At 45.3% G+C, this 25,006-nt stretch overlaps 1 protein-coding gene across 1 annotated transcript in view; it reads right to left on the minus strand.

Moving 5' to 3' along the window:
• The window catches only part of GRK6 (G protein-coupled receptor kinase 6), a 114,425-nt gene that overhangs the window by 70,897 nt on the left and 18,522 nt on the right, over positions 1 to 25,006 (minus strand). Inside the window, exons 3-7 of the mRNA XM_073620517.1 lie at positions 15,572 to 15,684; positions 15,412 to 15,489; positions 5,758 to 5,858; positions 5,468 to 5,560; positions 5,237 to 5,300 (exon numbers count right to left, since the gene is read on the minus strand). Coding sequence (XP_073476618.1) covers positions 5,237 to 5,300; positions 5,468 to 5,560; positions 5,758 to 5,858; positions 15,412 to 15,489; positions 15,572 to 15,684 — 449 coding nt within the window. The remainder of the gene's footprint in view (positions 1 to 5,236; positions 5,301 to 5,467; positions 5,561 to 5,757; positions 5,859 to 15,411; positions 15,490 to 15,571; positions 15,685 to 25,006) is intronic.

Here is a 25,006-nt window from a genome sequence, read left to right on the forward strand (position 1 = left end):
ATACTTTTTATAAAAAATTTGTGTTTACAAAACCGATGCGCAAATGCTGCGAGACAAAAAAAATAGGATTTTTTATTACAGCTTACCTGTAAAATCCTTTTCTTTCGACGGACATCACGGGACACAGAGCCACAGTAATTACTGATGGGTTATAGGGTATCACTAGGTATTGGACACTGGTCACACCCTAATCAGGAAGTTCAACCCCCTATATAACCCCTCCCCTTCCAGGGATACCTCAGTTTTGTAGCAAAGCAGTATAGGTGTATTAGAAGAGGGGCGGGACCTCTGTGTCCCGTGATGTCCGTCGAAAGAAAAGGATTTTACAGGTAAGCTGTAATAAAAAATCCTATTTTCTTTTCTCGGACATCACGGGACACAGAGCCACAGTAATTACTGATGGGATGTCCCAAAGCAATGCCAACTGAGGGGGGGGGAATCACAACCAAGTAGGGTGCTATCAGACCTGAGGACCTTGTACCGCTGTCTGCAGCACACTACGCCCAAAGGCGATATCCTCATGCCTTCTCACATCCACCTGATAGAATCTGGTGAATGTATGAACTGAAGACCAGGTTGCGGCCTTGCAGATCTGAGCCATAGAGGCCCGGTGATGCACTGCCCAAGAAGCACCAATAGCCCTTGTGGAATGTGCCTTGATCTGAAACGGGGGAACCTTCCGTTTCAAACCGTAAGCTTGAATAATCAACTGTCAAATCCATTTAGAAATGGTCGCTTTTGACGCTGCCTGTCCTCTATTGGGACCCTCCGGCAGCACGAACAAGACATCCATCTTGCGAATCTGAGCAGTTGCCTCCAGATAGGTCTTGACTGCTCTTACTACATCCAAAGAATGTAATGACCTTTCTTCCGAAGAACAAGGTTCTGGAAAAAAGGAAGGTAGCACAATGTCTTGGTTTAGATGAAAATCTGAAACCACCTTCGGTAAAAAAACTAGGATGAGGGCGCAGTACCACTCTATCCTTGTGTATAATCAAGTAAGGCTCTTTACAGGGAAGAGCTGCTATTTCTGATACTCTTCTAGCAGAAGAGATAGCTACCAGGAAAATTAGTTTCCTCGTCAGTAAGACCAAAGGAATCTGACGTATTGGTTCAAAAGGTTGTTTTTGTAACACCGATAGAACCAAGTTCAAGTCCCAGGGGTTTAGGGGCGCCTTAACCGGAGGATTAAGACGCATCACCCCCTGTATAAAGTTTCGGATCAGAGAATGCGAAGCAAGCGGCCGTTGAAACAACACTGATAAGGCCGACACCTGGCCCTTGATGGTACTCAAGGCCAGCTTCATCTCTAATCCTAATTGTAGAAATTCCAGATTTCTACCTATGACATATTTCCTGGGATGCCAACCCCTGGATTCACACCAGGATACATAAGCTTTCCAGACACTATGATAAATCATTCTGGAAGCTGGCTTCCTTGCCTTGATCAAGGTAGATATGACAGGACCTGAAAGCCCACGATTTTTCAGAACGTGGGAGTCAATAGCCCACCCGTCAAATCTAGCATTTGTGAGGCAGGCTGGAACACCGGACCTTGAGCTAACAGGTCTGGGTGTATCGGTAGGGTCCACCGGGAACCCACCATCATCCCTGCTATTTCTGCTTATCAGGTTCTTCTGGACCAAACGGGGGCCACCAGAAGTGCCGACTTCCCTTCTTGCCTGAGTCTGCGAAGGAGCCGTGGCAGTAGCAGAATGGGAGGGAATGCATAAATCGGTGAGAGCCGATGCCACGGAATCACCAACGCATCCGTCCTGCCTGCAAGAGGATCCCAGGCAACCGGTAGGAAGGATTTCCCCTTCTGTAGGTTTTCGGGTATGAGCCATCAACTGAGGCTCTGACGCATCGCATGCGATAGGTGCATTGGAAAGTTTAATGCCTGCACCTTCCTGTTCCAGGTCAACAGAATACTGTGTTACAACAGTTCTGCTTGGAACTGCGCATAGGGAACTGCTTCGAATGAAGCCACCATCTTCCCCTGCAGCCTTATACAAAGGCGGACAGAAAGACCCTTCTTGGCCCTGACTGTCAGAATCAGCTCCCTTAGAGCAGTGATCTTTGCCTGCAGACACTTCAGTTAAGCAGGAAAACTGGGCACATATAGGCCTGCATCTCTGATGCCTATTGATATCAGAAATTCTCCTCCCTGCAGGACGGAGATTACTGTCTGAATTGATTCCAAACGAAAGGACTGCATCCTTGGGAATCGTTTCAGATCTCTCAAATCCAAAATGGGTCTGTCGTCCCCATTTGGTTTTCGGACCATAGAAAGATTGGAACAAAGTCTCAATCCTTGATCCTTTGTGGGAACCCCCACAATGACCTCTTGCGACAAAAGTCGCTTTATCGCTAGAAGGAGCGACTGCTTCTCTTCTGGCTTTCTGGGAACACCTGATCTGAGGAAACGAGGAGAGGGACATTCTTGGAACTCCAGTCTGTACCCTAAGGTTACCGTGGAGATCACCCATCTGTCCTGGAAGTCCTTCTGCCAGGGCCCTGAGAGCTGCAGCAGTCTTTCCCCCCACTCGAGCAAGCGGGGCGCCCCTTCATGAAGAGGTCTTAGTGTCTTGCTTAGAAGACCTTTTCCCCCAGGATTTCTTGTGTCCCTGGGGTTGACTCTTGTTTCTTGCCCCATACGGAGGAGACCCTCGTGGCTGCCTGGAGGCTGATGCCCCTGGCGCTGGGGAAAGAGTCCGTTTAAAAGAGGGACGCTTACTCTTCTTCTTATCAGGTAAGAGAGTGCTTTTCCCACAGGAGATCATCTTGATATAATTATCCAAGTCCTCTCCAAACAACCTTTCACCACGGAAGGGAAACCCAGCCAGTAGCTTTTTACATGGTGCTTCGGCTGACCAGTTTTTCAACCATAAGATTCTACGTATATGCACCAACCCAAGCAAGAGGCGAGAGGTTTGCACGATAGAATCTCTAATGGCATCAACAGCATAACATAAAGCCGCAGGAAGGTTAGCAAACCCCTGGGCCTGCTGTTCAGGTAATACTTTGATGACCTGTTTAACATGGTCTCTTAAGTATTGACAGACTCCAATCGCTGCTACTGCAGGTTGGGCCACTGATCCTGCTAAAGAGAACACATCTTTCAATAAGAAGTCCATCTTTTTATCCACAGGATCTTTGAGCATCTGAGCGTTGTCTACAGGACAAGTCAGATTACTATTTACAGAGGAAATGGCCGCATCAATGGCCGGTATTCCCCACCTCTTAATAAACTTTTCTTCCATAGGATAAAGTGTAGAAAACTTTTTCGGCGGAAGAAATCGCTTATCTGGGTGATCCCACTCAGAATAAAGCAGCTTTTCAAGTAAATTATGAACAGGAAAAGCATGTGCTGCTTGGAAAGGTTTCAGTGACCCCAAAGCAGAAGAGGTTTCTGTAGTAGTTTCAGGTAGGGACAACTTAAATGTGGAGCGGACCAAACCAGTGATGATCTGCACTAAGACTTTCTCCTCTTGGGAAGTCGCAGAGGGTCGCTCTCCACCTGAATCCTCCGAAGAGGAATCATCTGTCCCCTCCCGATCCTCTGAAAGGGATTCATCTCCTTTATCCCAGAGCTCCTCTGACTGAGGGTCTTGGGAAGCAGAGGAAGGCCTTGTGCGTTTTCTTTCACTGCGTGAAGATGTAATCGCGGCCATTAGCTTTTTCTCTAATCCAGAAATGGTTGAGGAAAAAACTTCTTGTGTAATGTACACAGGGGCTGAAGTGCCGGCAGCAGATGTAGCCCCTAACCCCAATGGCTCTCCCTGTCCAGCTGCCCCTGGTCCCTCAGGAGGGGATGGTGTAGCAGACAGGGGGTCCTCAGAACCTGAACGAGACCCCCTAGTGCCTCTGGTTCTTGGGGTGCTTGAACCTCTTCTACCCATAGTGCAAAGCAACAAGGTGTGAGGTATCAAAAGCGAACACTGACTGCTGAGCGATGTAGTCTGGCTAAAAGCCTTGCTACCAAATGCCCAGTCTGGTGTTCTTTAGTAAATGCAGCCTAGGGGAATGCCTGTGTCCCACCTTACATGCGACTGTCAGCTCTGTGTCTCTCCAAAGCTCAGAGAACCTGTACAGTGTGCTTTAAATGGCCATGCTTTCTGGCACTGTGGGCGTCTGGGCACGCTGACGCTGTGCTGACGCCCCGCCCCCCCCTTCCCCCCCTCGTTTTTGAAAAACGAGCGCTTCCCGCGCGAGCCGACCCTTTCTGACAAGCCTGAAGGGAGGCTGGGGTTGGGGGAATAAGGAGGAGGCCGGCAGTGATGGGCCCTGCATCGCAATGCGGCTTCGGTGGCGGCGGCGGCAGCGGCTGTGACAGTGCGGTCTCACCCGCCTTACAGCATACCTGAGCCTTTCCCTAGCCTGGGGGGACCATCCCAGCAGAGAAAACCCCCCACCATCTACCTTTGGAGCTGGAGGAAGAGCTAATGCAGCGGACGCTGAGACAGATCAAACATGAAAAGGTTTGTGCTCTTGGCAGCCCCCGGTGGTCACAATAGGCACAGCATGCATTCACCTTAAAGGAGAAAAGCCACTAGAATTAAAATTCTGTGGAATCTCCTCTTACCTTATTCAGGCCGCAGGGTTCAGTTTACACAGACCCAGCCTTCGCCTCTCACGGTGGGCTCCGTTTGTGGAAAAACCATCAGAGACTGGGGCCCCCATCAGTAGGGGGATCCTTCAGTTCTGGGCCTGTAAAGCACCTCGCCAGAAATTAGGAAGTTTAAAGCCATTTTCTGATCCGCGGGTCCAGCTCTCTAAAAAGAGAAGCGTTACAGGTAAAACCTCGTTTCTTCGGACATGAGGCCCGGGTACCATCCAATTCGGCCATGAAAAGACACTTTGAATGGATCCGGTCGCCTGGCTTGCCCCAGTATAGGATCTTAGAATATTCCTTTTGGAGCTTCAGCACAGGACATCTTTACACGTCCAACACCTAAGACACTGGCGTAAAAACTGAGGTATCCCTGGAAGGGGAGGGGTTATATAGGGGGTTGAACTTCCTGATTAGGGTGTGACCAGTGTCCAATACCTAGTGATACCCTATAACCCATCAGTAATTACTGTGGCTCTGTATCCCGTGATGTCCGAGAAAAGAAATTGCAACGATCATAAAGAATTGCAATAATAGTGATTTAAAACTTGTAAACAGAAAAGTGCCAGAAAAAGCCTGGTCGGCAAGTGGTTAAGACACACTGAAAATCATATTAGTTCTTACCTCACCAAATCCCCCTTTGCCCAGAACTCTGTATTGGCGAAATGTATTCTTTGTGACTGGCTGTCTGAAAAGAATGACAAGCAGAGGATGAAAGACTGTCAACGTGATACTGATATGCCTTTTGATGTATCATTATTTACACCATTTAAATACATCTGACATATTTAGGCCCAAAGGAGCATGGCCTGATCAGAAAAGACAATAGCTTTGCAGGAATGCATTATTGCTTACCTCTCCAGCCATTTCCACTGTAAAAAGCGGTTGTAATATTGGCTATCCAGGTAATCTGAAAATGGAGCCATGCTGAGGAAGTCATGGACAAGTCTGAAAAAACAAAAATAATAAAAAAAATGGTAGGAAAAACGAAAAAAAAAAAAAGAAGATGAGTCTGCTACTACTTGTATCAGGACTAGGTTGGGTGTACATGTCTCTTAGAAATTACTGTACACTGTCATAAGACAGATCACATTTTATAATTATAATATACCAATGTCACATAATATGTTTGAATCTTGGCTTACTTAGAACAGTCTTTAAACAGTTCTTTGCACGGATTGTTTTCCAAGCTGTCTCTACAACCACCGACCAGCTGTTCAGGGACCTCTGTGATAAAATCTTCACTCTGTTAACATGAAAAAAAGTCATTCGGCAGATTCTGTATAACTAATGAGAAATAAGCTCTAAACAGTACACTCATGACATGTATGCAACACTGTGTAATGACGGTAGGATTAGAGATGATTACATTTGACACACATAAGGACAGACATTTAGAAAGAAAAACATACATTGAAAGGGGACCCATGACCTTTACCAAGTAGCGTAGCACATTAAACCGAGGCCTGGGCATTCCAAAGTGATTATACAAGCATGGTCAACACTATTATGGAGAGATGTCCTCCCACAGAGAACCAAATGAAGAAGCAGGATACAGAGGGGATCTAACACAACATTTTCTGTTGTGGAATTCAGCCAAGACCATTTGTCTTAAAGTGATGGTAAAGGTAACATTTAAAAAAAATAAATAAATAAATAAAACCACAAACAAACATGGCATACTTACCTGCTCTGTGCAATGACTTTGCACAGAGCGGCCCTAAACCTTCTCTTCTGGGGGTCCCCTGGCTCCTCACCCCTTCCAAGTGCCTCTTTAGTAGGAAGCCATTTGGCGACACACGCTGTGTGTGTCCGTTACCACACACAGCATAGCTTTGCCCCCACCACCACCACACTCTTCCCAATGCCTCCTACTGTATCCTTCATGTTCAGTGAGGAGAGAGAGAGGTGAGAGTCGCTGCTCTCGGGCACAGCACTGGATAGAGTTTGGGATCAGGGGGGCTGGGGAAACCTGTACACAGAAGGGTTTTTTTACCTTAGAGAATTAACCCCTTCGTCACGGAAGTGGGCTTTTTATCCGTGGGGATTGCATGTATGCGTATCTCACCGAAAGCCTGGGTCTCCTGCTAACGATTGGGACCCGGGACTTTTGGTTCCAGGTCACCTGATCACTGTGATAGCCTCTGACTGGCTATCACAGTGATCAGTCATGGTGAGCCCACCCATGCGTTTAGTCCCTCTTCTGAATGAAGAGAAAGATATGTTGTATCTTCCGCTTCTTGCTGGAGAGAAAAATGTAAATAAACTTAAGTGTGTAAAAAAAAAAACTGAATAAAAATAAATAAAATAAGAAAATAAAAGGATCAAGGTTTGCCAGGGTTAGTGTAAGGGTCGAAGGTTGGCATACTTTGGGTAGAATTTACATTTTTTTTTTCTTTTACAAAAGCTTTTTATTAGTAAGTAGCATGGATATATAAAAACCAACTGACAACCAACTGACAAACTGTAAAAAAAACCCCGATACATGTGACACAGGGTTCAAATCCAAAGTGGAGTGAAAGGCAGTTACATTGAGTAAATTAATACAATAGGTAAGCTGAACCATTGTATTAAGGTAGTGTTCCTTGAAAAAAGGCATAACAATCTGTAGAAACAATAACTAAAAAAACCAGAAGAGTTAGAGGGGTCCAAGCCTCAAAATGAGAGAGAGCGAGAGCGAATTATTATCCGCTCTTGACTGTGAGGCTATCAGTCCGTTGTGATATAGAGAGAGATTTAGTGTAAGGAGGACCTCTTCAGCTAAAGAGGAAAAAGGTGAGAATGTTGAAATTGGAAAAGAAAGAAGGAAAAGAAAGAGGTTGTGGTCTCAGAGGGCAACGTTTCTAAAAGTATCATAGTGTCAGTAGTGTTTGGTCAAAGCGTGAAGGGTGAGCATAGGGTATCCAGGGTTGCCAGACACACAGAAATTGGTCGTTGGAATCAGAAAGTATAGCTGTTAATTTTTCATTGACCATAATATTGTTCATGCAATGTTTCACCGCTTCAAAACTAAGTGCAGAAGTTTTCCAGGCTTTCGCGTTGTCAGCTTGCGCTCTACTCGTATTATTATTATAGAAAGCATCAATTGTATAATTTGCCTCCTTTAAAATGATGCTAAAATGATTTTCCTGGCACAAAGCATGGTGAAGTGATTTGCAAATGAAAAAAGTGAGTCAGAACTGGCATTTTCAGAGATAGATCAGCAATAGTACTTTCCATATTTCTCCCAATATTAGCTTACCTTACCATTTATAGAACTCTGTCCCCCAACAACCACTCTGTCTCAGTACTGGCTGATTTCAGAGGTAGACTCAAAGTTAACACAGCCCTTAAGCTAGCCACACATGGTTCAAACTTAGTCAGGACAGGGATCGGTCAAATTTTCAATCCATGTATTGGCAGGGTGGTTGTACAATAGTCGGTCTACCGATTGACTTCTGCACAACCACCCTGTCAGATTTTTGCCACTCAAATCAGTGCCGCTGGCTATAGTCTACAGTACTGATCAGTGTATTCTGATGGTGAAAAAGTCTCCCCATTGTCAATATACAAAAGTACAGTGGGTGGATATTCATCCACATCGCATGTGTGGATAGGGGAATCTAGTAATTTTTTTTTGTTCAACCTGCTGGTTGAAAAAAAAAAAAAAAAAAAAAAGTAACATCTATGGGCTGCTTACAAATTGAGGCGGTTAATGGATTTACAGCCCGATTCAAGAAAGAGTGGAACCAATTCTTGCCAATGGAGTGTCTCTACCTATTGGAGACTAATTAACTACAGGAGTTGACAATTGAGTGAAAAGTCACTTTAATTATGCAATCATGCAAAAACAAATACCTGTTTATTTCATCTGCACATGACTGGGTATTCAAAATTAATACAGCTACATTTTTTGTGTGAATATTCTCAACTCGATTACTACATCAATCTCAATGTTCATTTAAATCTCTCTCATGCAAGCCCCAATAGCCCTAGACCCCAAGCGTGCTCAGTAACTCAATATGTAACTGTTGAATTTAAACGGAGTTCCACCCAAAAGTGGAACTTCCGCTTATACACTTCCTTCCCCCTTCCGGTGTCACATTTGGCACCTGTCGGGGGGGGGGGGGGGGCTTTTGACATGACAGGTCCCCTTCCCCACTTCCTTCCCATCTCCCGTAAGTTCGGCCCCTTCCTCCTTCCCCCGCCGCCGGGCCAATTAGAAAACGCTTTGCGCATGCGCAGTAGGGAACCAGCAGTGAAGCCGAAAGACTTCACTGCCTGGTTTCCTTACCAGGAATGGTGACGGCGGCAACACCTGGTAGTCCATCCAAAGATCGGCTGGGGTGCCGACATCGTGGGCTTCCTGGACAGGTTAATGCCCTAATATTAAAAAAGTCAGCTGACTTTTTTTTTTTCACCCAGACTGGACCTCCTCTAAGTCTTAAGCCTAGTACACACTAGTAGTTTTTTTTTTTTTTTTTTTTTTCAGCCCTGCAAAAAACTGACAGCTCAGAAGAAGCCATTGTAATAACTATCTGACATGGCTCAGAGCGCTGATCGGAAGATCATTTTTTGGTCACGCCCAGGTTACGGTTGAACCGGACAATGCCGCCCGACATTTGGCCCGTGTGTACCAGGTTTTAAAGGGGTTGTTAACCCACTATAAAACCTTATCTAATCCTCTTTGTCTCCTAACAATAGGTGTCCCTGTATGTGTGTTTTAAAAAAAGAAAAAAAAAAAAAAAAAGCCGTCTATACCTCATTTCAGAGCGGCAATCGGTGATCACGTGCCCGCCCAGCTCTCTCCTTTCCCAGTCTGAAGGATGCAGCGGAAGGGGTTGAGATTCCCCTGCTGACGGGAGGGGAGGAGGAGAAGAGGAGGAGAGAGCCAGCGGGTCGCGTGATCACCAGGCTACGCTCTGAAATGAGGTAGAATCTACTTTTTCCTTATAAAACACTCACACACCTATGGTTAGGAGACAAGGAGGATTATATACAATACGAAAAAGTATTTCAGCAGCAGGACAGGAGGGGGCGGGCCCTGACACAGCAGCCGACAGGCAGGGAGGGAGAGGACGACAGACAGGAGAGCTGCGGATTACGGAGGCACGTAAACTGACCACGATGACAGGGCTCAGCAGCCATGATATAACGTGATTAGTTTACAGAGGGGAGGGCAGAAACTGACAGGATTAACCAGGTATTTTAGGTGTTACATTGGGCCAAATTACACAGCACAGCCCTGTGCCATAAACAGCAATGCATACTAGCACATTATGACATTACCTTGCAGGTACAAAAAAAAAAAAAAAAACAAAACAAAAAAAAAAACGTCCAGCGGTTTACAACCGCTTTAAGTATGCCGCTTCCTTATCTTTTAATCCTTGACTATGTTCTAGTTTAGGCTGGTGCCATGACCGCTACCCAAGGTTTCCAGATTCAGGGTGGCTCCTTTCTCTTTCAACATCCTTTGGAGCCACTTGCATGCAGAGACTAGATTTGTGTCTGCCTACATTGTGTGCATCAGTAGAAACACAGCCCAGTAACCGAAGGTGGCTTGGCACTCCACTTCATCTCCCTCCTTCCATCTCCAAGCTAACAGACTGGCTCAAGACTGCACTGTCCACTGTTAACTGTGAAAACTGGAAGTTTGGAGCAAGAGGTGGCAGCACTGAAAGCTGTAATCTGCAAATACTGGGATAAGAAATTTAAGAAATTGTTTAATGGGGATTGCTTATTTTATTGTGCTCAATGCATTAAGCTTAAAAACGCTGAGTCCTCCCTCACCTGTCTTTTCAGAAAGGCATTATTGCAACTTGGAGCTTACACAGGGCTGAGAACTTTCTCCTCTCCGCCATGTGACAGCACTAGATGTCTGAGACATCTAAAATAGAAGGAAAGGGAGTGAGCTACTTGTTCTTTCACAAATGGAAATTGCTGGTGGGCCCACCATTAAAGTGACCCTGTTGCTTTGCACTGTATGAGCAAAGCACGTGTTCACTTTAAACATTTTTATTAAGTACTTGCCTATGGTAACCCTCTACACATCAGCTGGCTAAGAGGGGCAGCACTGAATACCAAGCCAACTTTACTGAATATGATTGCTCAGAAGCCTAAACAGGCTGAAGCCTGAGTGATTTATCAAACAGGAAAAGCAGTGGGCAAATACTTTCACTGCGGTTCATTACAAATGCAAATGTAAATGTAAATTCAAATGCAGCAAAGGCATTTAGCATATTAAAGTGTCAGGTATTGATATAAAATGGAACAAGCGTCAGTAGTGGGAATGGATTTGCGGCTTTTGTGGACCCATAATGATTATGCCGGGGGCTCCAGACATTGACGGTTGCACTTGGATTTAAAATTTCTTGCCTCTCTCTCTCTCATCACAAAGATTGAATTAATTAACTATAGAGGTCAATTGCTTAAACTGTGTTGTTCAATTTGAATGCAACAGCAATACAGCTTGGTTTGCAACAGTCTATTTCTAACACACTACTACCGGTAGCAGAGGAAATTAAGCAAGTCAGATTATTGTGATTCTATGTAGGTAATGAGATAGAATGAACAGGAACTCTCTAATTTACCGCTAATTATGGGCTTCCTCAACCAGTCATCTGGGACCAAAAGCTATGTATTCTTGGAAAAAAGGTCTAATGTTACTCTGGGGAAAATATCCTAAAGAAGCTTTGTCTTTGAATTTCAATGCTCAGAAGTTCATAGCAATCCAACAGAAGTCCTCCATCAGCCTATTTTACAATAGCAGAAACATATTAAAAGGGTCAGTTCACCTTTACCAAAAAAACTGCCTATGCAGATAAGGGGTGGCTGTTGATAAAAACAAACAGTGCAACTCTGACTAAAGTTGAATAATGCCCTTAAATGCCCTAAAGTTAAATAATGCTATAGGTGTAGGCCATTTACATATCTCCTGAAGCCTGACTGGAATACTCCCAGGGCGTTGCTAAGAGAGGGCTTGTCATTTTTGCTCACCTTCACCATCACAGGAGTGAGTTCTTTCTCCGACCCCCCCTTGCATGCATTTTCTCTCCCCTGATACAGTAGCTTTGAGCTCAGCGTTTAGGAGCTCATACCTGTGATAAGGCCTCATGCACACTGGAGGTTATAAAAACGCCAGTAGCGTTAGGTGTAAAAAGCTGTAGAATGATTTTTGCAGTAGCGTTTTTCAAAAAACTACGGTATACTCCCACAAACGCTTATGGCTCAAAAACGCTGATGAAACGCAGAATAGATGCTTTTTCTGTGTTTTTAAGCTTCTATCAGAGTTAGAGAGCTTTTACAGTTAAAAAACTCCTCTTAAAACCCACTAGTTCTGGGGGTGGGGTTTCCAGCCAGGAGACACCCCTGCTAAAAAAAAAAAAAAAAAAAAAACACACAACACAGATAAAAGCCTATGTGTGCATGAACACATAGGATAACAAGCTGGGGAGTTTACTGTCAGTAGAAAAAAAGAAATACCGGAAGCCAAAAACAGCCGCTGTAAAAATGTCCAGTGTGCATGAGGCCTAAAGGTGAGCAGTAACGACTAAGCCTTTCTGAGTAACGTCCTAACAATGTCCTTGAGAGTATTCCAGTCAGGCTTCATAAGGTATGTAAATGGCCTACACCTATAGCAAGGGAATTTTTCAACTTTAGTCAAAAAGGTGCACAGTTTGTCTTTACCTACAGCAACTCTTATCTACATAGGCAGTTTTTTGGCAAAGGTGAACTTTGCCAAGGCCGTTCCAGGGCTGGAGCATCCCAATAAGTACGCTCCATTGGTGAAACCAGTCAGGGACCAGCACTGCTGGAGCTGAGGGACTCTCCTAGCTGCCAGGGGTAGAACTCCTCCAGTGAGAGTGGGTGGGAAGCGAAAGGAAAGACAGATTCTGGTGGTAGGGGACTCAATTCTTATGCCGCGTACACACGAGCGGACTTTACAGCAGACTTTGTCCGGCGGACTTTTCGTCGGACTTCCCGAATGAATGGACTTGCCTATACACGATCAACCAAAGTCCAACGGATTCATACGTGATGATGTACACCGGACTAAAATAAGGAAGTTGATAGCCAGTAGCCAATAGCTGCCCTAGCGTCGGTTTTAGTCCATCGGACTAGCATACAGACGAGCTGACTTTTCGAATGGACTCGAGTCCGTCGGAAAGATTTGAAACATGTTTAATTTCTAGGTCCATCAAACTTTTGGGAAAAAAAAAGTCAGCTGGAGCCCACACACGATCGAATTGTCCGATGGACTCCGGTCCGCCGGACCAAGTATGCCGTAAAGTCCGGTCGTGTGTACGCGGCATTAGAAGGACAGAGAGGCCAATCTGTAACAAAGACCTGAAGCACTGAACAGTATATTGTCTACCGGGTTCGGTACATCACGGATCTGGTGGACAGAATACTGGAAGGGGCTGCAGAAGACCCGGCTGTCATGGTGCACGTTGGCACCAATGACAAAGTCAGAGGCAGATGGAGTGTCCTAAAGAATGATTTTAGGGACTTAGGAGCTAAAAATTGAGGAAAAGGACCTCCAAGGTAGTATTCTCAGGAATACTACTGGTACATCGAGCCACACCAGAAAGGCAGAGGGAGATTAGGGAAGTAAACAAGTGGCTGAAGAGCTGGTGTAGTAAGGAGCGGTTTGTGTTCCTGGAGAACTGGGCAGACTTCTCAGTTGATAACCGGTACTAAAGAACTGCACCTAAATGAGATCAGCTGGGAATGAAGATGGTCAAAAAGTTAGAGGGATTTTCAAAGTAAGCGGGGGGGGGGGGGGGGGGGGGGGGATGTCCAGAGGTAGAGATAGTCAGTGCGGAACATATTCCAGAGGGTAGTATTGGGGGCATTAGTGGTAAGTTGACCAAAGCACATAAACCCAAGGTAAGCAAGTAGAGTAGTAAATCCTAGTTACAATCTCGGAACACCCAATAAGAGGATAATATGCTACTGGTCTAAACTACGTGGCATGTTCACCAATGCTAGGAGCCTGGCCGACAAGATGGGTGAATTAGAGATACTGTTGTACGAGGAGGATTTGGATTTTGTGGGAATCTCCGAGACCTGGTTCAACAGCTCTCATGATTGGCTGGCAAACATTTAAGGTTATACCCTTTATCGCAAGGATAGAGAGGATAAAAAAAGGAGGAGGGGTATGCCTATATATCAAGAATAATGTGTAGGGAATAATCTGTAGGGCACCTATTTGTCCCTTACAGATACTGAGAAGTATTGTATCCAGACATCCCTGAAGGTCTCCATCCTATCATTCAGTACAGTCAATAGTTTTTTATTAATCATTAGCCTGGAATGCTTGACCTTGACCAGTTCAAGAGGAGCAAGTCTTCCAGGATCTGCAAAGGGGATTCTGGCAGCTATAAGGTCGCATGCACACAGGATGGTTTGCTAACTCTCCTAGAAGCCTTTCTTCCTGGCAGCAGTGCTTTGGCAGAAAAAAAAGCCCGACGCTTGTAAAAGTGTTTAAAGCATTTACAGGCATCAAGAGTTTGGGCATTAGTTCATTGGCCAGAACAAGAATTTATTCTGGCGATTGAAATTAATTACTCTCAAGCACTAAATGCATCTAGCGTGCTTAGGTGCCTTTAGCGTCGTCAAGCGTTTTTATGCCAAAACTCTGCTGCTTCTGGACGCACTGGCAGTGTTTTTTTTTTTCCTGCCTCTAAAAGCCCCTGCCACTTTCACACTGAGGCGCTTTACAGGCGCTATAGCGCTAAAAATAGCACCTGTAAAGCACCTCTCCTGTCACTTCAGTGTAAAGGAGCGGTGCGCTTGCGGGACGTTAAAAAAAGTCCTGCAAGCAGCATCTCTGCAGTGATTTAAGAGCGGTGTATACACCGCTCCTAAAGAGCCCCTGCCCATTGAAATCAATAAGCAGCACTACCGCAGCACTTTTAACCCTTTTTCATCTGCTAGCGGGGGTTAAAAGCTCCCCGCTAGCAGCCGAAAAGGGCCGCTAATGCCCCCAACCCCAGTGTGAAAGTGCCCTAAATGCTGCTAAAAGTCTGTGTTGTGCAGGGATACATAGGTTAACATGTAGTAGAGTTTAGAAGTGGGGGGGACTACTGACGCCCCTAAAAGCAGCTGCAAAAACATCCAGTGTGCATGAGGTCTTAATATAAAATCAATTTCTTTGAGTGACAAGGTATGCCCCTGACTGGTTGGTTCAATAATGCACCTCATGAGCCTTCAAGACAGAATGTGTATTTGATGTACAATCATAAGAACCATCTATATACCATATGAGGTCATTTTCAAAGAAATTAGTACTAAGTTGAATATGTAGGATGGCACTGTGGACTCCCCTTTGAATGCTTGCACGTCAGAGAGTCAAAGTATTCAAAGCAGAAGGAGCATAGTAACTAATATAGGGAGACCATGACCAGGGAGAGCAACCATGAAAAACTGGTTATATCTCACAGCACAAATTTTATTTGCAGGGAGTGTGCCATGAAGCTATATACTTGTTTGAGAAGCCTCCCCTGGAAGCAGTCAATCATTCAGTGCAGTGAAGCCGATTTAGTAAAAAAAGAGACTATCAAGTACTTGACCCAAGAAACCCAGACATCTAAAAATCGTAATAAGTTGCATTTAAACAACATGGTCTATAGGGATATTTCAGACTATAAATATCCTAGTGTATGCTACTTTGGCTGGTTTGTCTGTTTTTTTTATATTTTTGATAAATTCTTAGTTTATCAAAAATTCACAAAATGATCATAACCGTAGAAGGTATATAAAAAGGTCCTCTCAGCGTTCTTCTACCTGGGTTTTCTTAATAGGTTTCAAATCCTTACCGTATTAGTGAGGTATTTTTGAATCAGTAGCAGACCACATTCTTTCCGCTTCTCATCTGGAGATACTTCATACTCAGCCTTAAAAAGAAAAGGAATAATGAGGTTTATGGCACAGGAAAAACATATAGCTTGCTGTATAATGTGAATATAGCGCTCTCACCACAGCATCTAGGAAGTGGACACAACGCAACAACTCCGGCCGAGTCTCACAAAATTGACGGAAGAGAAGACGCCCAATGGGTTGCCGATCGCAAAGACTGTGATAATCGTGCTCTGTAGGACACAGGAATACATTCATTTGTAAATGAAAATTATTTACCTGGCAAATAATGAAATTGTGTTGGAAAGGTATGTTTTCAATGCCGACAGGCAGACATGTCTTTGTTAATCGTTAACTATCTTTTAGCCTAAAGCTAATAGGATTTGAAAATAAAAAACATAGCAACGAACATCTGAACTTGTCAACAAATCCTTGATAGAGATATAGAGAAAGTGTGTGTGTGTGTATATATATATATATATATATATATATATATATATATATATATATATATGTGTGATTTTATTATTATAATATATATATATATATATATATATATATATATATATATTTTATATTTATTACACACAAATCTCGCACATTTGTTTTTTGTCACATGCATTTTGACTGACATTAGGTGGGCTAAAACACAAAGAAGCTGCTGGAAAAGGTCATTAAAAGCTCAATCCGCAGGGTGGGAAGAACAAAAGGCCAGTGAGGACGTCTAGAGAAGTAGAGGCAACAATGACATTTGATCTAAAAGAGCAGCTGTATAGACTCAAAACATTTCCAGTGTGCTCTCAACATTCTGCAGGTTGACAAGCATCAAAAGTTTCAGAGGCTTGTCCACCTAAAAGTAAATTTTGATTTATTAGATGCTTAAAGTGGTATTAAACCCCCAAATCCAAAAATGCAATGTATTGCAGCTTACCAACCATTAAGGGTCCATGCAAACTGGCTTAAAAAAAAAAAAGTTGTATGTTTTGCCTGTAGAAGCAGCTCAATGTTATCCTATGTGTCTATGCACATTAGGACATTTAGAGGCATAGGTTAAGAGACAGAAAAAAAACAAAAATAAATAAATAAAAACATAAGCTCTCCTAAACGCCTGTACAAAAATGCTCTATATGGGCATTTTTGCAGCCAAAAGAACTGGCATTTTTTAAGCCCAGTTTCAGGGTGGGTTTGATTTGAATCAACTCGATTTAAATCATATTTTTTAAAGAGCAACTGTCAGCTTTGTCCTGCAGCGTTGACCCGCTGTTGACTCACCGACAGTCCCATTCACTTTAATGGGACGTCTGGTGATGCGGCAGTGACACAACAAGGTGAGGGACGTGGTGGCAGCAGGTGAGTGGATGCCCGCTGGTAGTTAGAATCGTAAATATTTGCAAACAAAATGAAGGTTTCCCATTTAGAATAATAAGCTGTCAGGTTAGTAAAACAGCGATATCAGAACCGATTCAATCATACAGTTTGTTGTGTACATAGATTTGCAAAACAATGGGATAAAGGAATATTCCTGAACGTTGGTTTATCTCATGGTTACTGTGACATTGTGTGAATGCATCAATGCAGTGCATGTTGTTATCTCAGCTTGCAGAGCTTGGATTCAATAAATGAGTTTACCAAAAATGTAAATATTACAGAATATACAGCCTCATCCTACATTTCATGCTGAATAAACTAAATGATTAATGTATCTTAAATAGATTTTTTACTCCAAAAGCATTTTATTAAAATAAATTTGATAAAAAAAAAAAAAAAAAAAAGATTTTTTAGATTTAAAAAAAACAAAACAAAAACCCACATTGATTTTCATCCACCTTAAATGTAGTAGCTGCATTTGTTTTCTTCTTTCCCCCAGTGATCTGGCCAGTAACACCTCCTGGCACGCTCCCACTATGGATGAAGACACACAGAGACACCTTTGGAAAGCAGCATTATCATTCTTGAGGGGGGCTTTGGGGGTGGCACTAATCATCTGTAAAAAAACCAACAGGCTAATTGTACAGAAGTCGATTAAAATTCGGCTGGTCACTGTTGGACTGGTGGAATTTCGATCCATGCATGGCCATCTATATGTACTAGCAGATTTAGGCCTCATGCACACTGGGTGTTTTTACAGCTGCCATTTTGGGCGTCAGGCATTTTTTTCTACAGCCAGTAAACTCCCCCGCAATGGTATCCTATTTGTCCATGCACACATAGGCTTTCATCAGCGTTTTTTGGCAGGGGAGATTTCAGGCTGAAAACAACCCCCCCCCCCAGAACTACTGCGTTTGAAGAGGAGTTTTTCAGCTGGAAAAACGATCTAACGCTGAAGAACGTGGCTATCCAGCATTTATGAGCCTCAAGCTATTGTGGGAGTATAGTTTTGCTAAAAAACGCTAAAGCAAAAAACATACGTTTTTAAACGCAGCATTCTACAGCTAATGCTACTGGCATTTTTATGATGTCCAGTGTGCATTAAAGGCCCAAAATAGACTAAAATTGATGCCAAACTCACACTGCAGTTACAGCAACAGTTTTACATGAATAAATAAAAGCTGGTCATTGTAAAATACAGGAGATGATCAAAGACTGTGGACATAATACAGGAGATGGTCAGGGACTGTAGATATAATAAAAGAGATGGTCAGAGTCTGTGGACATATACAGTAGATATACATATACAGTAAATGGTCAGAGACCGCAGACATGCTACAGCAGACTGTCAGAGACTGTGGACATGCTACAGGAGTTGTTGGAGGCTAAGGCTGGGTTCACACTGGTGCGACACGACAGCCGTCCTACTTTGGATCCGACTTTGCCCTGCGACATGAAGCCGGCATGTGTCCGACTTTCAATGAACGAGGATCCGACTTGGATCCCCGCCAATGCCGGCACTGTGTTTGGTATGAATAGGGGGGAACTCCGCGCCAAATTTTAAATAAAAAACCGGCATGGGTTCCCCCTCCAGAGGCATACCAGGCCCTTGGGTCTGGTATGGACCTTGAAGGGAACCCCCTACGCCGAAAAAACGGCGTGGGGGGTCGCCCCCAATCCATACCAGACCCTTATCCGAGCACGCAGCCCGGCCGGACAGGAATGGGGGTGGGGACGAGCGAGCGCCCCCCCCCCCCTCCTGAACCGTACCAGGCCGCATGCCCTCAACATGGGGGGTGGTGCCTTGGGGGAGGGGGGCGCGCTGCGGCCCCCCCACCCCAAAGCACCTTGTCCCCATGTCGATGAGGACAAGGGCCTCTTCCCGACAACCCTGGCCGTTGGTTGTCGGGGTCTGCGGGCGGGGGGCTTATCGGAATCCGGGAGCCCCCTTTAATAAGGGAGCCCCCAGATCCCGGCCCCCCACCCTATGTGAATGAGTATGGGGTACAGCGTACCCCTACCCATTCACCTAGGAAAAAAGTGTCAATTTAAAAAAAAACACTACACAGATTTTTAAAGCATTTTATTAGACAGCTCCGGGGGTCTTCTTCCGACTTCGGGGGTCTCTCCGGTTCTTCTCCACGCTCTCCGGATCTTCTGCCGGGCTCCTCCGCTCTCTTCTGCTCTTTTGCCGCTCTTTTGCTAAAGCGGAGGAGCCCGGCCTTCGGTCTTCAATCTTCTGCCTTCTGCCTTCTGCCTTCTGCCCTCTTCTCCTGATGTTGACACGACGCTCTCTGGGGCTAGAATGCTCTCTGTGCGCTCTGCTCTGACTTATATAGGCGGTGACCCCGCCCCCTTATGCCGTCACAGTCCCTGGGCATGCTGGGACTGTGACGTTTTAGGGGGCGTGGTCATCGGGTGATGACCACGCCCCCTAAAACGTCACAGTCCCAGCATGCCCAGGGACTGTGACGGCATAAGGGGGCGGGGTCACCGCCTATATAAGTCAGAGCAGAGCGCACAGAGAGCATTCTAGCCCCAGAGAGCGTCGTGTCAACATCAGGAGAAGAGGGCAGAAGGCAGAAGGCAGAAGGCAGAAGATTGAAGACCGAAGACCGGGCTCCTCCGCTTTAGCAAAAGAGCGGCAAAAGAGCAGAAGAGAGCGGAGGAGCCCGGCAGAAGATCTGGAGAGCGTGGAGAAGAACCGGAGAGACCCCCGAAGTCGGAAGAAGACCCCCGGAGCTGTCTAATAAAATGCTTTAAAAATCTGTGTAGTGTTTTTTTTTAAATTGACACTTTTTTCCTAGGTGAATGGGTAGGGGTACGCTGTACCCCATACTCATTCACATAGGGTGGGGGGCCGGGATCTGGGGGCTCCCTTATTAAAGGGGGCTCCCGGATTCCGATAAGCCCCCCGCCCGCAGACCCCGACAACCAACGGCCAGGGTTGTCGGGAAGAGGCCCTTGTCCTCATCGACATGGGGACAAGGTGCTTTGGGGTGGGGGGGCCGCAGCGCGCCCCCCTCCCCCAAGGCACCACCCCCCATGTTGAGGGCATGCGGCCTGGTATGGTTCAGGAGGGGGGGGGGCGCTCGCTCGTCCCCACCCCCATTCCTGTCCGGCCGGGCTGCGTGCTCGGATAAGGGTCTGGTATGGATTGGGGGGACCCCCACGCCGCTTTTTCGGCGTAGGGGGTTCCCCTCAAGTTCCATACCAGACCCAAGGGCCTGGTATGCTCTTGGAGGGGGAACCCATGCCGGATTTTTATCTAAAATTTGGCGCGGAGTTCCCCCTCAAGATCATCTGAGCACAAGTCGCGTGCCGAAGTCGGATCATGCGAGACGGCAATCCGACTTTGATCCGACTTCAATGATAGTCAATAGGCTGAAGTAGGATCAAAGTCGGACCAAAGTAGTACAGGGAGCATTTCTAAAGTCGGAACGACTTGTGTCGGACCAGTTAGGACGGCTCCCATAGGGAAACATTAAATTTCACACGTCATGCGACATGAGCTCCCAATGTCGGAGCGTTTGTCGGACCAATGTGAACCCAGCCTTAGGACATGCTTCAGCAGACTTTGACTAGAGACATTATTACATGAGCCTGCTATAACAGGGCAACAGAAAAAACACAAACTCCTTGCAGGGGCCCCAAAGGCTGCACAAAAAGTGCCAAAAGGGCCACATGCAGCCTCTGGGCTACAGGTTGGGGACCAGGGGTATCGACACTCTGGCCTCTGCACATTGTGCTTTTTCCAAAATTCTATCAGCTACACCAACCGACATTTGCCATGTGGGGGCACAATGGAATACTAAAGTATGTTGTAGAAACTCTTAATGAATGCCCCCCTATATGTGCCTGCAAGGTTCTATTATCTGCCTTTGATACATGCAGCTAGGGCCGAAACAACTAATCAATTATGAAATTAATCAATTACTATTTTTATAATCGATTAATCGGCCAGTAACATAATGGGGTAAAAAAAAAAAAAAAAATTAGCCCCTTACAGTACAAAAAGAATCGCTACTGTAAATTATTACTTTCACTGTTCCACAGTAAAAAAAAAAAAAAAAATGAACCCCTTACAGTAGCAATTATTTGCTCTTTTTGTACCATAAAGGGCTAATTTTAGTTATTTTAACCCCATTATGTTACTAAACGTCTTAGGCCTGGTTCACACCTATGCGTTTTTTGGTGCTTTTTGCAGAAACACACTGTGACTACAGTTCATTTAACACGGTTTCCTATGGGACATGTTCACATCTATGCTTTTTTCAGCTGCTGAGTGTTTGGAAAGGGTCAAGGACTTTTTTTCAATGCAAAACGGTACTTTTTTGGTTTAATAGACTTTAAATGGAGAAGCTGCAGAAAAGCATGTAATGCATTTTTGCAGTAACTTGTGTTTTTTAATCTGCCCAACAAATTGGCCAAAAATTGACAAAAAATAAAAAAACCACAGAGGTGATCAAATACCACCAAAAGAAAGCTCTATTTGCGGGGAAAAAAAAAAAAAAAAAAAAAAGGACGTCAATTTTGTTTGGGTGCAACATCACAATTGTCAGTTAAAGCGACGCAGTGCTGAATCGCAAAAAGTGCTCTGGTCAGGAAGGGGGTAAAATCTTCTGGGGCTGAAGCAGTTAAAATGAATGCAATTTCTGAACGAAAACCAAATACACGGTCTGAAAAATAGGATTTTTTATTACAGCTTACCTGTAAAATCCTTTTCTTTCGACGGACATCACGGGACACAGAGCCACAGTAATTACTGATGGGTTATAGGGTATCACTAGGTATTGGACACTGGTCACACCCTAATCAGGAAGTTCAACCCCCTATATAACCCCTCCCCTTCCAGGGATACCTCAGTTTTGTAGCAAAGCAGTATAGGTGTATTAGAAGAGGGGCGGGACTTCTGTGTCCCGTGATGTCCGTCGAAAGAAAAGGATTTTACAGGTAAGCTGTAATAAAAAATCCTATTTTCTTTTCTCGGACATCACGGGACACAGAGCCACAGTAATTACTGATGGGATGTCCCAAAGCAATGCCAACTGAGGGGGGGGGAATCACAACCAAGTAGGGTGCTATCAGACCTGAGGACCTTGTACCGCTGTCTGCAGCACACTACGCCCAAAGGCGATATCCTCATGCCTTCTCACATCCACCTGATAGAATCTGGTGAATGTATGAACTGAAGACCAGGTTGCGGCCTTGCAGATCTGAGCCATAGAGGCCCGGTGATGCACTGCCCAAGAAGCACCAATAGCCCTTGTGGAATGTGCCTTGATCTGAAACGGGGGAACCTTCCGTTTCAAACCGTAAGCTTGAATAATCAACTGTCGAATCCATTTAGAAATGGTCGCTTTTGACGCTGCCTGTCCTCTATTGGGACCCTCCGGCAGCACGAACAAGACATCCGTCTTGCGAATCTGAGCAGTTGCCTCCAGATAGGTCTTGACTGCTCTTACTACATCCAAAGAATGTAATGACCTTTCTTCCGAAGAACAAGGTTCTGGAAAAAAGGAAGGTAGCACAATGTCTTGGTTTAGATGAAAAATCTGAAACCACCTTCGGTAAAAAAACTAGGATGAGGGCGCAGTACCACTCTATCCTTGTGTATAATCAAGTAAGGCTCTTTACAGGGAAGAGCTGCTATTTCTGATACTCTTCTAGCAGAAGAGATAGCTACCAGGAAAATTAGTTTCCTCGTCAGTAAGACCAAAGGAATCTGACGTATTGGTTCAAAAGGTTGTTTTTGTAACACCGATAGAACCAAGTTCAAGTCCCAGGGGTTTAGGGGCGCCTTAACCGGAGGATTAAGACGCATCACCCCCTGTATAAAGTTTCGGATCAGAGAATGCGAAGCAAGCGGCCGTTGAAACAACACTGATAAGGCCGACACCTGGCCCTTGATGGTAATCAAGGCCAGCTTCATCTCTAATCCTAATTGTAGAAAATCCAGAATTCTACCTATGACATATTTCCTGGGATGCCAACCCCTGGATTCACACCAGGATACATAAGCTTTCCAGACACTATGATAAATCATTCTGGAAGCTGGCTTCCTTGCCTTGATCAAGGTAGATATGACAGGACCTGAAAGCCCACGATTTTTCAGAACGTGGGATTCAATAGCCCACCCGTCAAATCTAGCATTTGTGAGGCAGGCTGGAACACCGGACCTTGAGCTAACAGGTCTGGGTGTATTGGTAGGGTCCACCGGGAACCCACCATCATCCCTGCTATTTCTGCTTATCAGGTTCTTCTGGACCAAACGGGGGCCACCAGAAGTGCCGACTTCCCTTCTTGCCTGAGTCTGCGAAGGAGCCGTGGCAGTAGCAGAATGGGAGGGAATGCATAAATCGGTGAGAGCCGATGCCACGGAATCACCAACGCATCCGTCCTGCCTGCAAGAGGATCCCAGGCAACCGGTAGGAAGGATTCCCCCTTCTGTAGGTTTTCGGGTATGAGCCATCAACTGAGGCTCTGACGCATCGCATGCGATAGGTGCATTGGAAAGTTTAATGCCTGCACCTTCCTGTTCCAGGTCAACAGAATACTGTGTTACAACAGTTCTGCTTGGAACTGCGCATAGGGAACTGCTTCGCCATCTTCCCCTGCAGCCTTATACAAAGGCGGACAGAAAGACCCTTCTTGGCCCTGACTGTCAGAATCAGCTCCCTTAGAGCAGTGATCTTTGCCTGCAGACACTTCAGTTAAGCAGGAAAACTGGGCACATATAGGCCTGCATCTCTGATGCCTATTGATATCAGAAATTCTCCTCCCTGCAGGACGGAGATTACTGTCTGAATTGATTCCAAACGAAAGGACTGCATCCTTGGGAATCGTTTCAGATCTCTCAAATCCAAAATGGGTCTGTCGTCCCCATTTGGTTTTCGGACCATAGAAAGATTGGAACAAAGTCTCAATCCTTGATCCTTTGTGGGAACCCCCACAATGACCTCTTGCGACAAAAGTCGCTTTATCGCTAGAAGGAGCGACTGCTTCTCTTCTGGCTTTCTGGGAACACCTGATCTGAGGAAACGAGGAGAGGGACATTCTTGGAACTCCAGTCTGTACCCTAAGGTTACCGTGGAGATCACCCATCTGTCCTGGAAGTCCTTCTGCCAGGGCCCTGAGAGCTGCAGCAGTCTTTCCCCCCACTCGAGCAAGCGGGGCGCCCCTTCATGAAGAGGTCTTAGTGTCTTGCTTAGAAGACCTTTTCCCCCAGGATTTCTTGTATCCCTGGGGTTGACTCTTGTTTCTTGCCCCATACGGAGGAGACCCTCGTGACTACCTGGAGGCTGATGCCCCTGGCACTGGGGAAAGAGTCCGTTTAAAAGAGGGACGCTTACTCTTCTTCTTATCAGGTAAGAGAGTGCTTTTCCCACAGGAGATCATCTTGATATAATTATCCAAGTCCTCTCCAAACAACCTTTCACCACGGAAGGGAAACCCAGCCAGTAGCTTCTTACATGGTGCTTCGGCTGACCAGTTTTTCAACCATAAGATTCTACGTATATGCACCAACCCAAGCAAGAGGCGAGAGGTTTGCACGATAGAATCTCTAATGGCATCAACAGCATAACATAAAGCCGCAGGAAGGTTAGCAAACCCCTGGGCCTGCTGTTCAGGTAATACTTTGATGACCTGTTTAACATGGTCTCTTAAGTATTGACAGACTCCAATCGCTGCTACTGCAGGTTGGGCCACTGATCCTGCTAAAGAGAACACATCTTTCAATAAGAAGTCCATCTTTTTATCCACAGGATCTTTGAGCATCTGAGCGTTGTCTACAGGACAAGTCAGATTACTATTTACAGAGGAAATGGCCGCATCAATGGCCGGTATTCCCCACCTCTTAATAAACTTTTCTTCCATAGGATAAAGTGTAGAAAACTTTTTTGGCGGAAGAAATCGCTTATCTGGGTGATCCCACTCAGAATAAAGCAGCTTTTCAAGTAAATTATGAACAGGAAAAGCCTGTGCTGCTTGGAAAGGTTTCAGTGACCCCAAAGCAGAAGAGGTTTCTGTAGTAGTTTCAGGTAGGGACAACTTAAATGTGGAGCGGACCAAACCAGTGAGGATCTGCACTAAGACTTTCTCCTCTTGGGAAGTCGCAGAGGGTCGCTCTCCACCTGAATCCTCCGAAGAGGAATCATCTGTCCCATCCCGATCCTCTGAAAGGGA

Source organism: Aquarana catesbeiana, linkage group LG03, assembly GCF_042186555.1.
Source record: "Aquarana catesbeiana isolate 2022-GZ linkage group LG03, ASM4218655v1, whole genome shotgun sequence".
Classification (NCBI taxonomy): domain Eukaryota; kingdom Metazoa; phylum Chordata; class Amphibia; order Anura; family Ranidae; genus Aquarana; species Aquarana catesbeiana.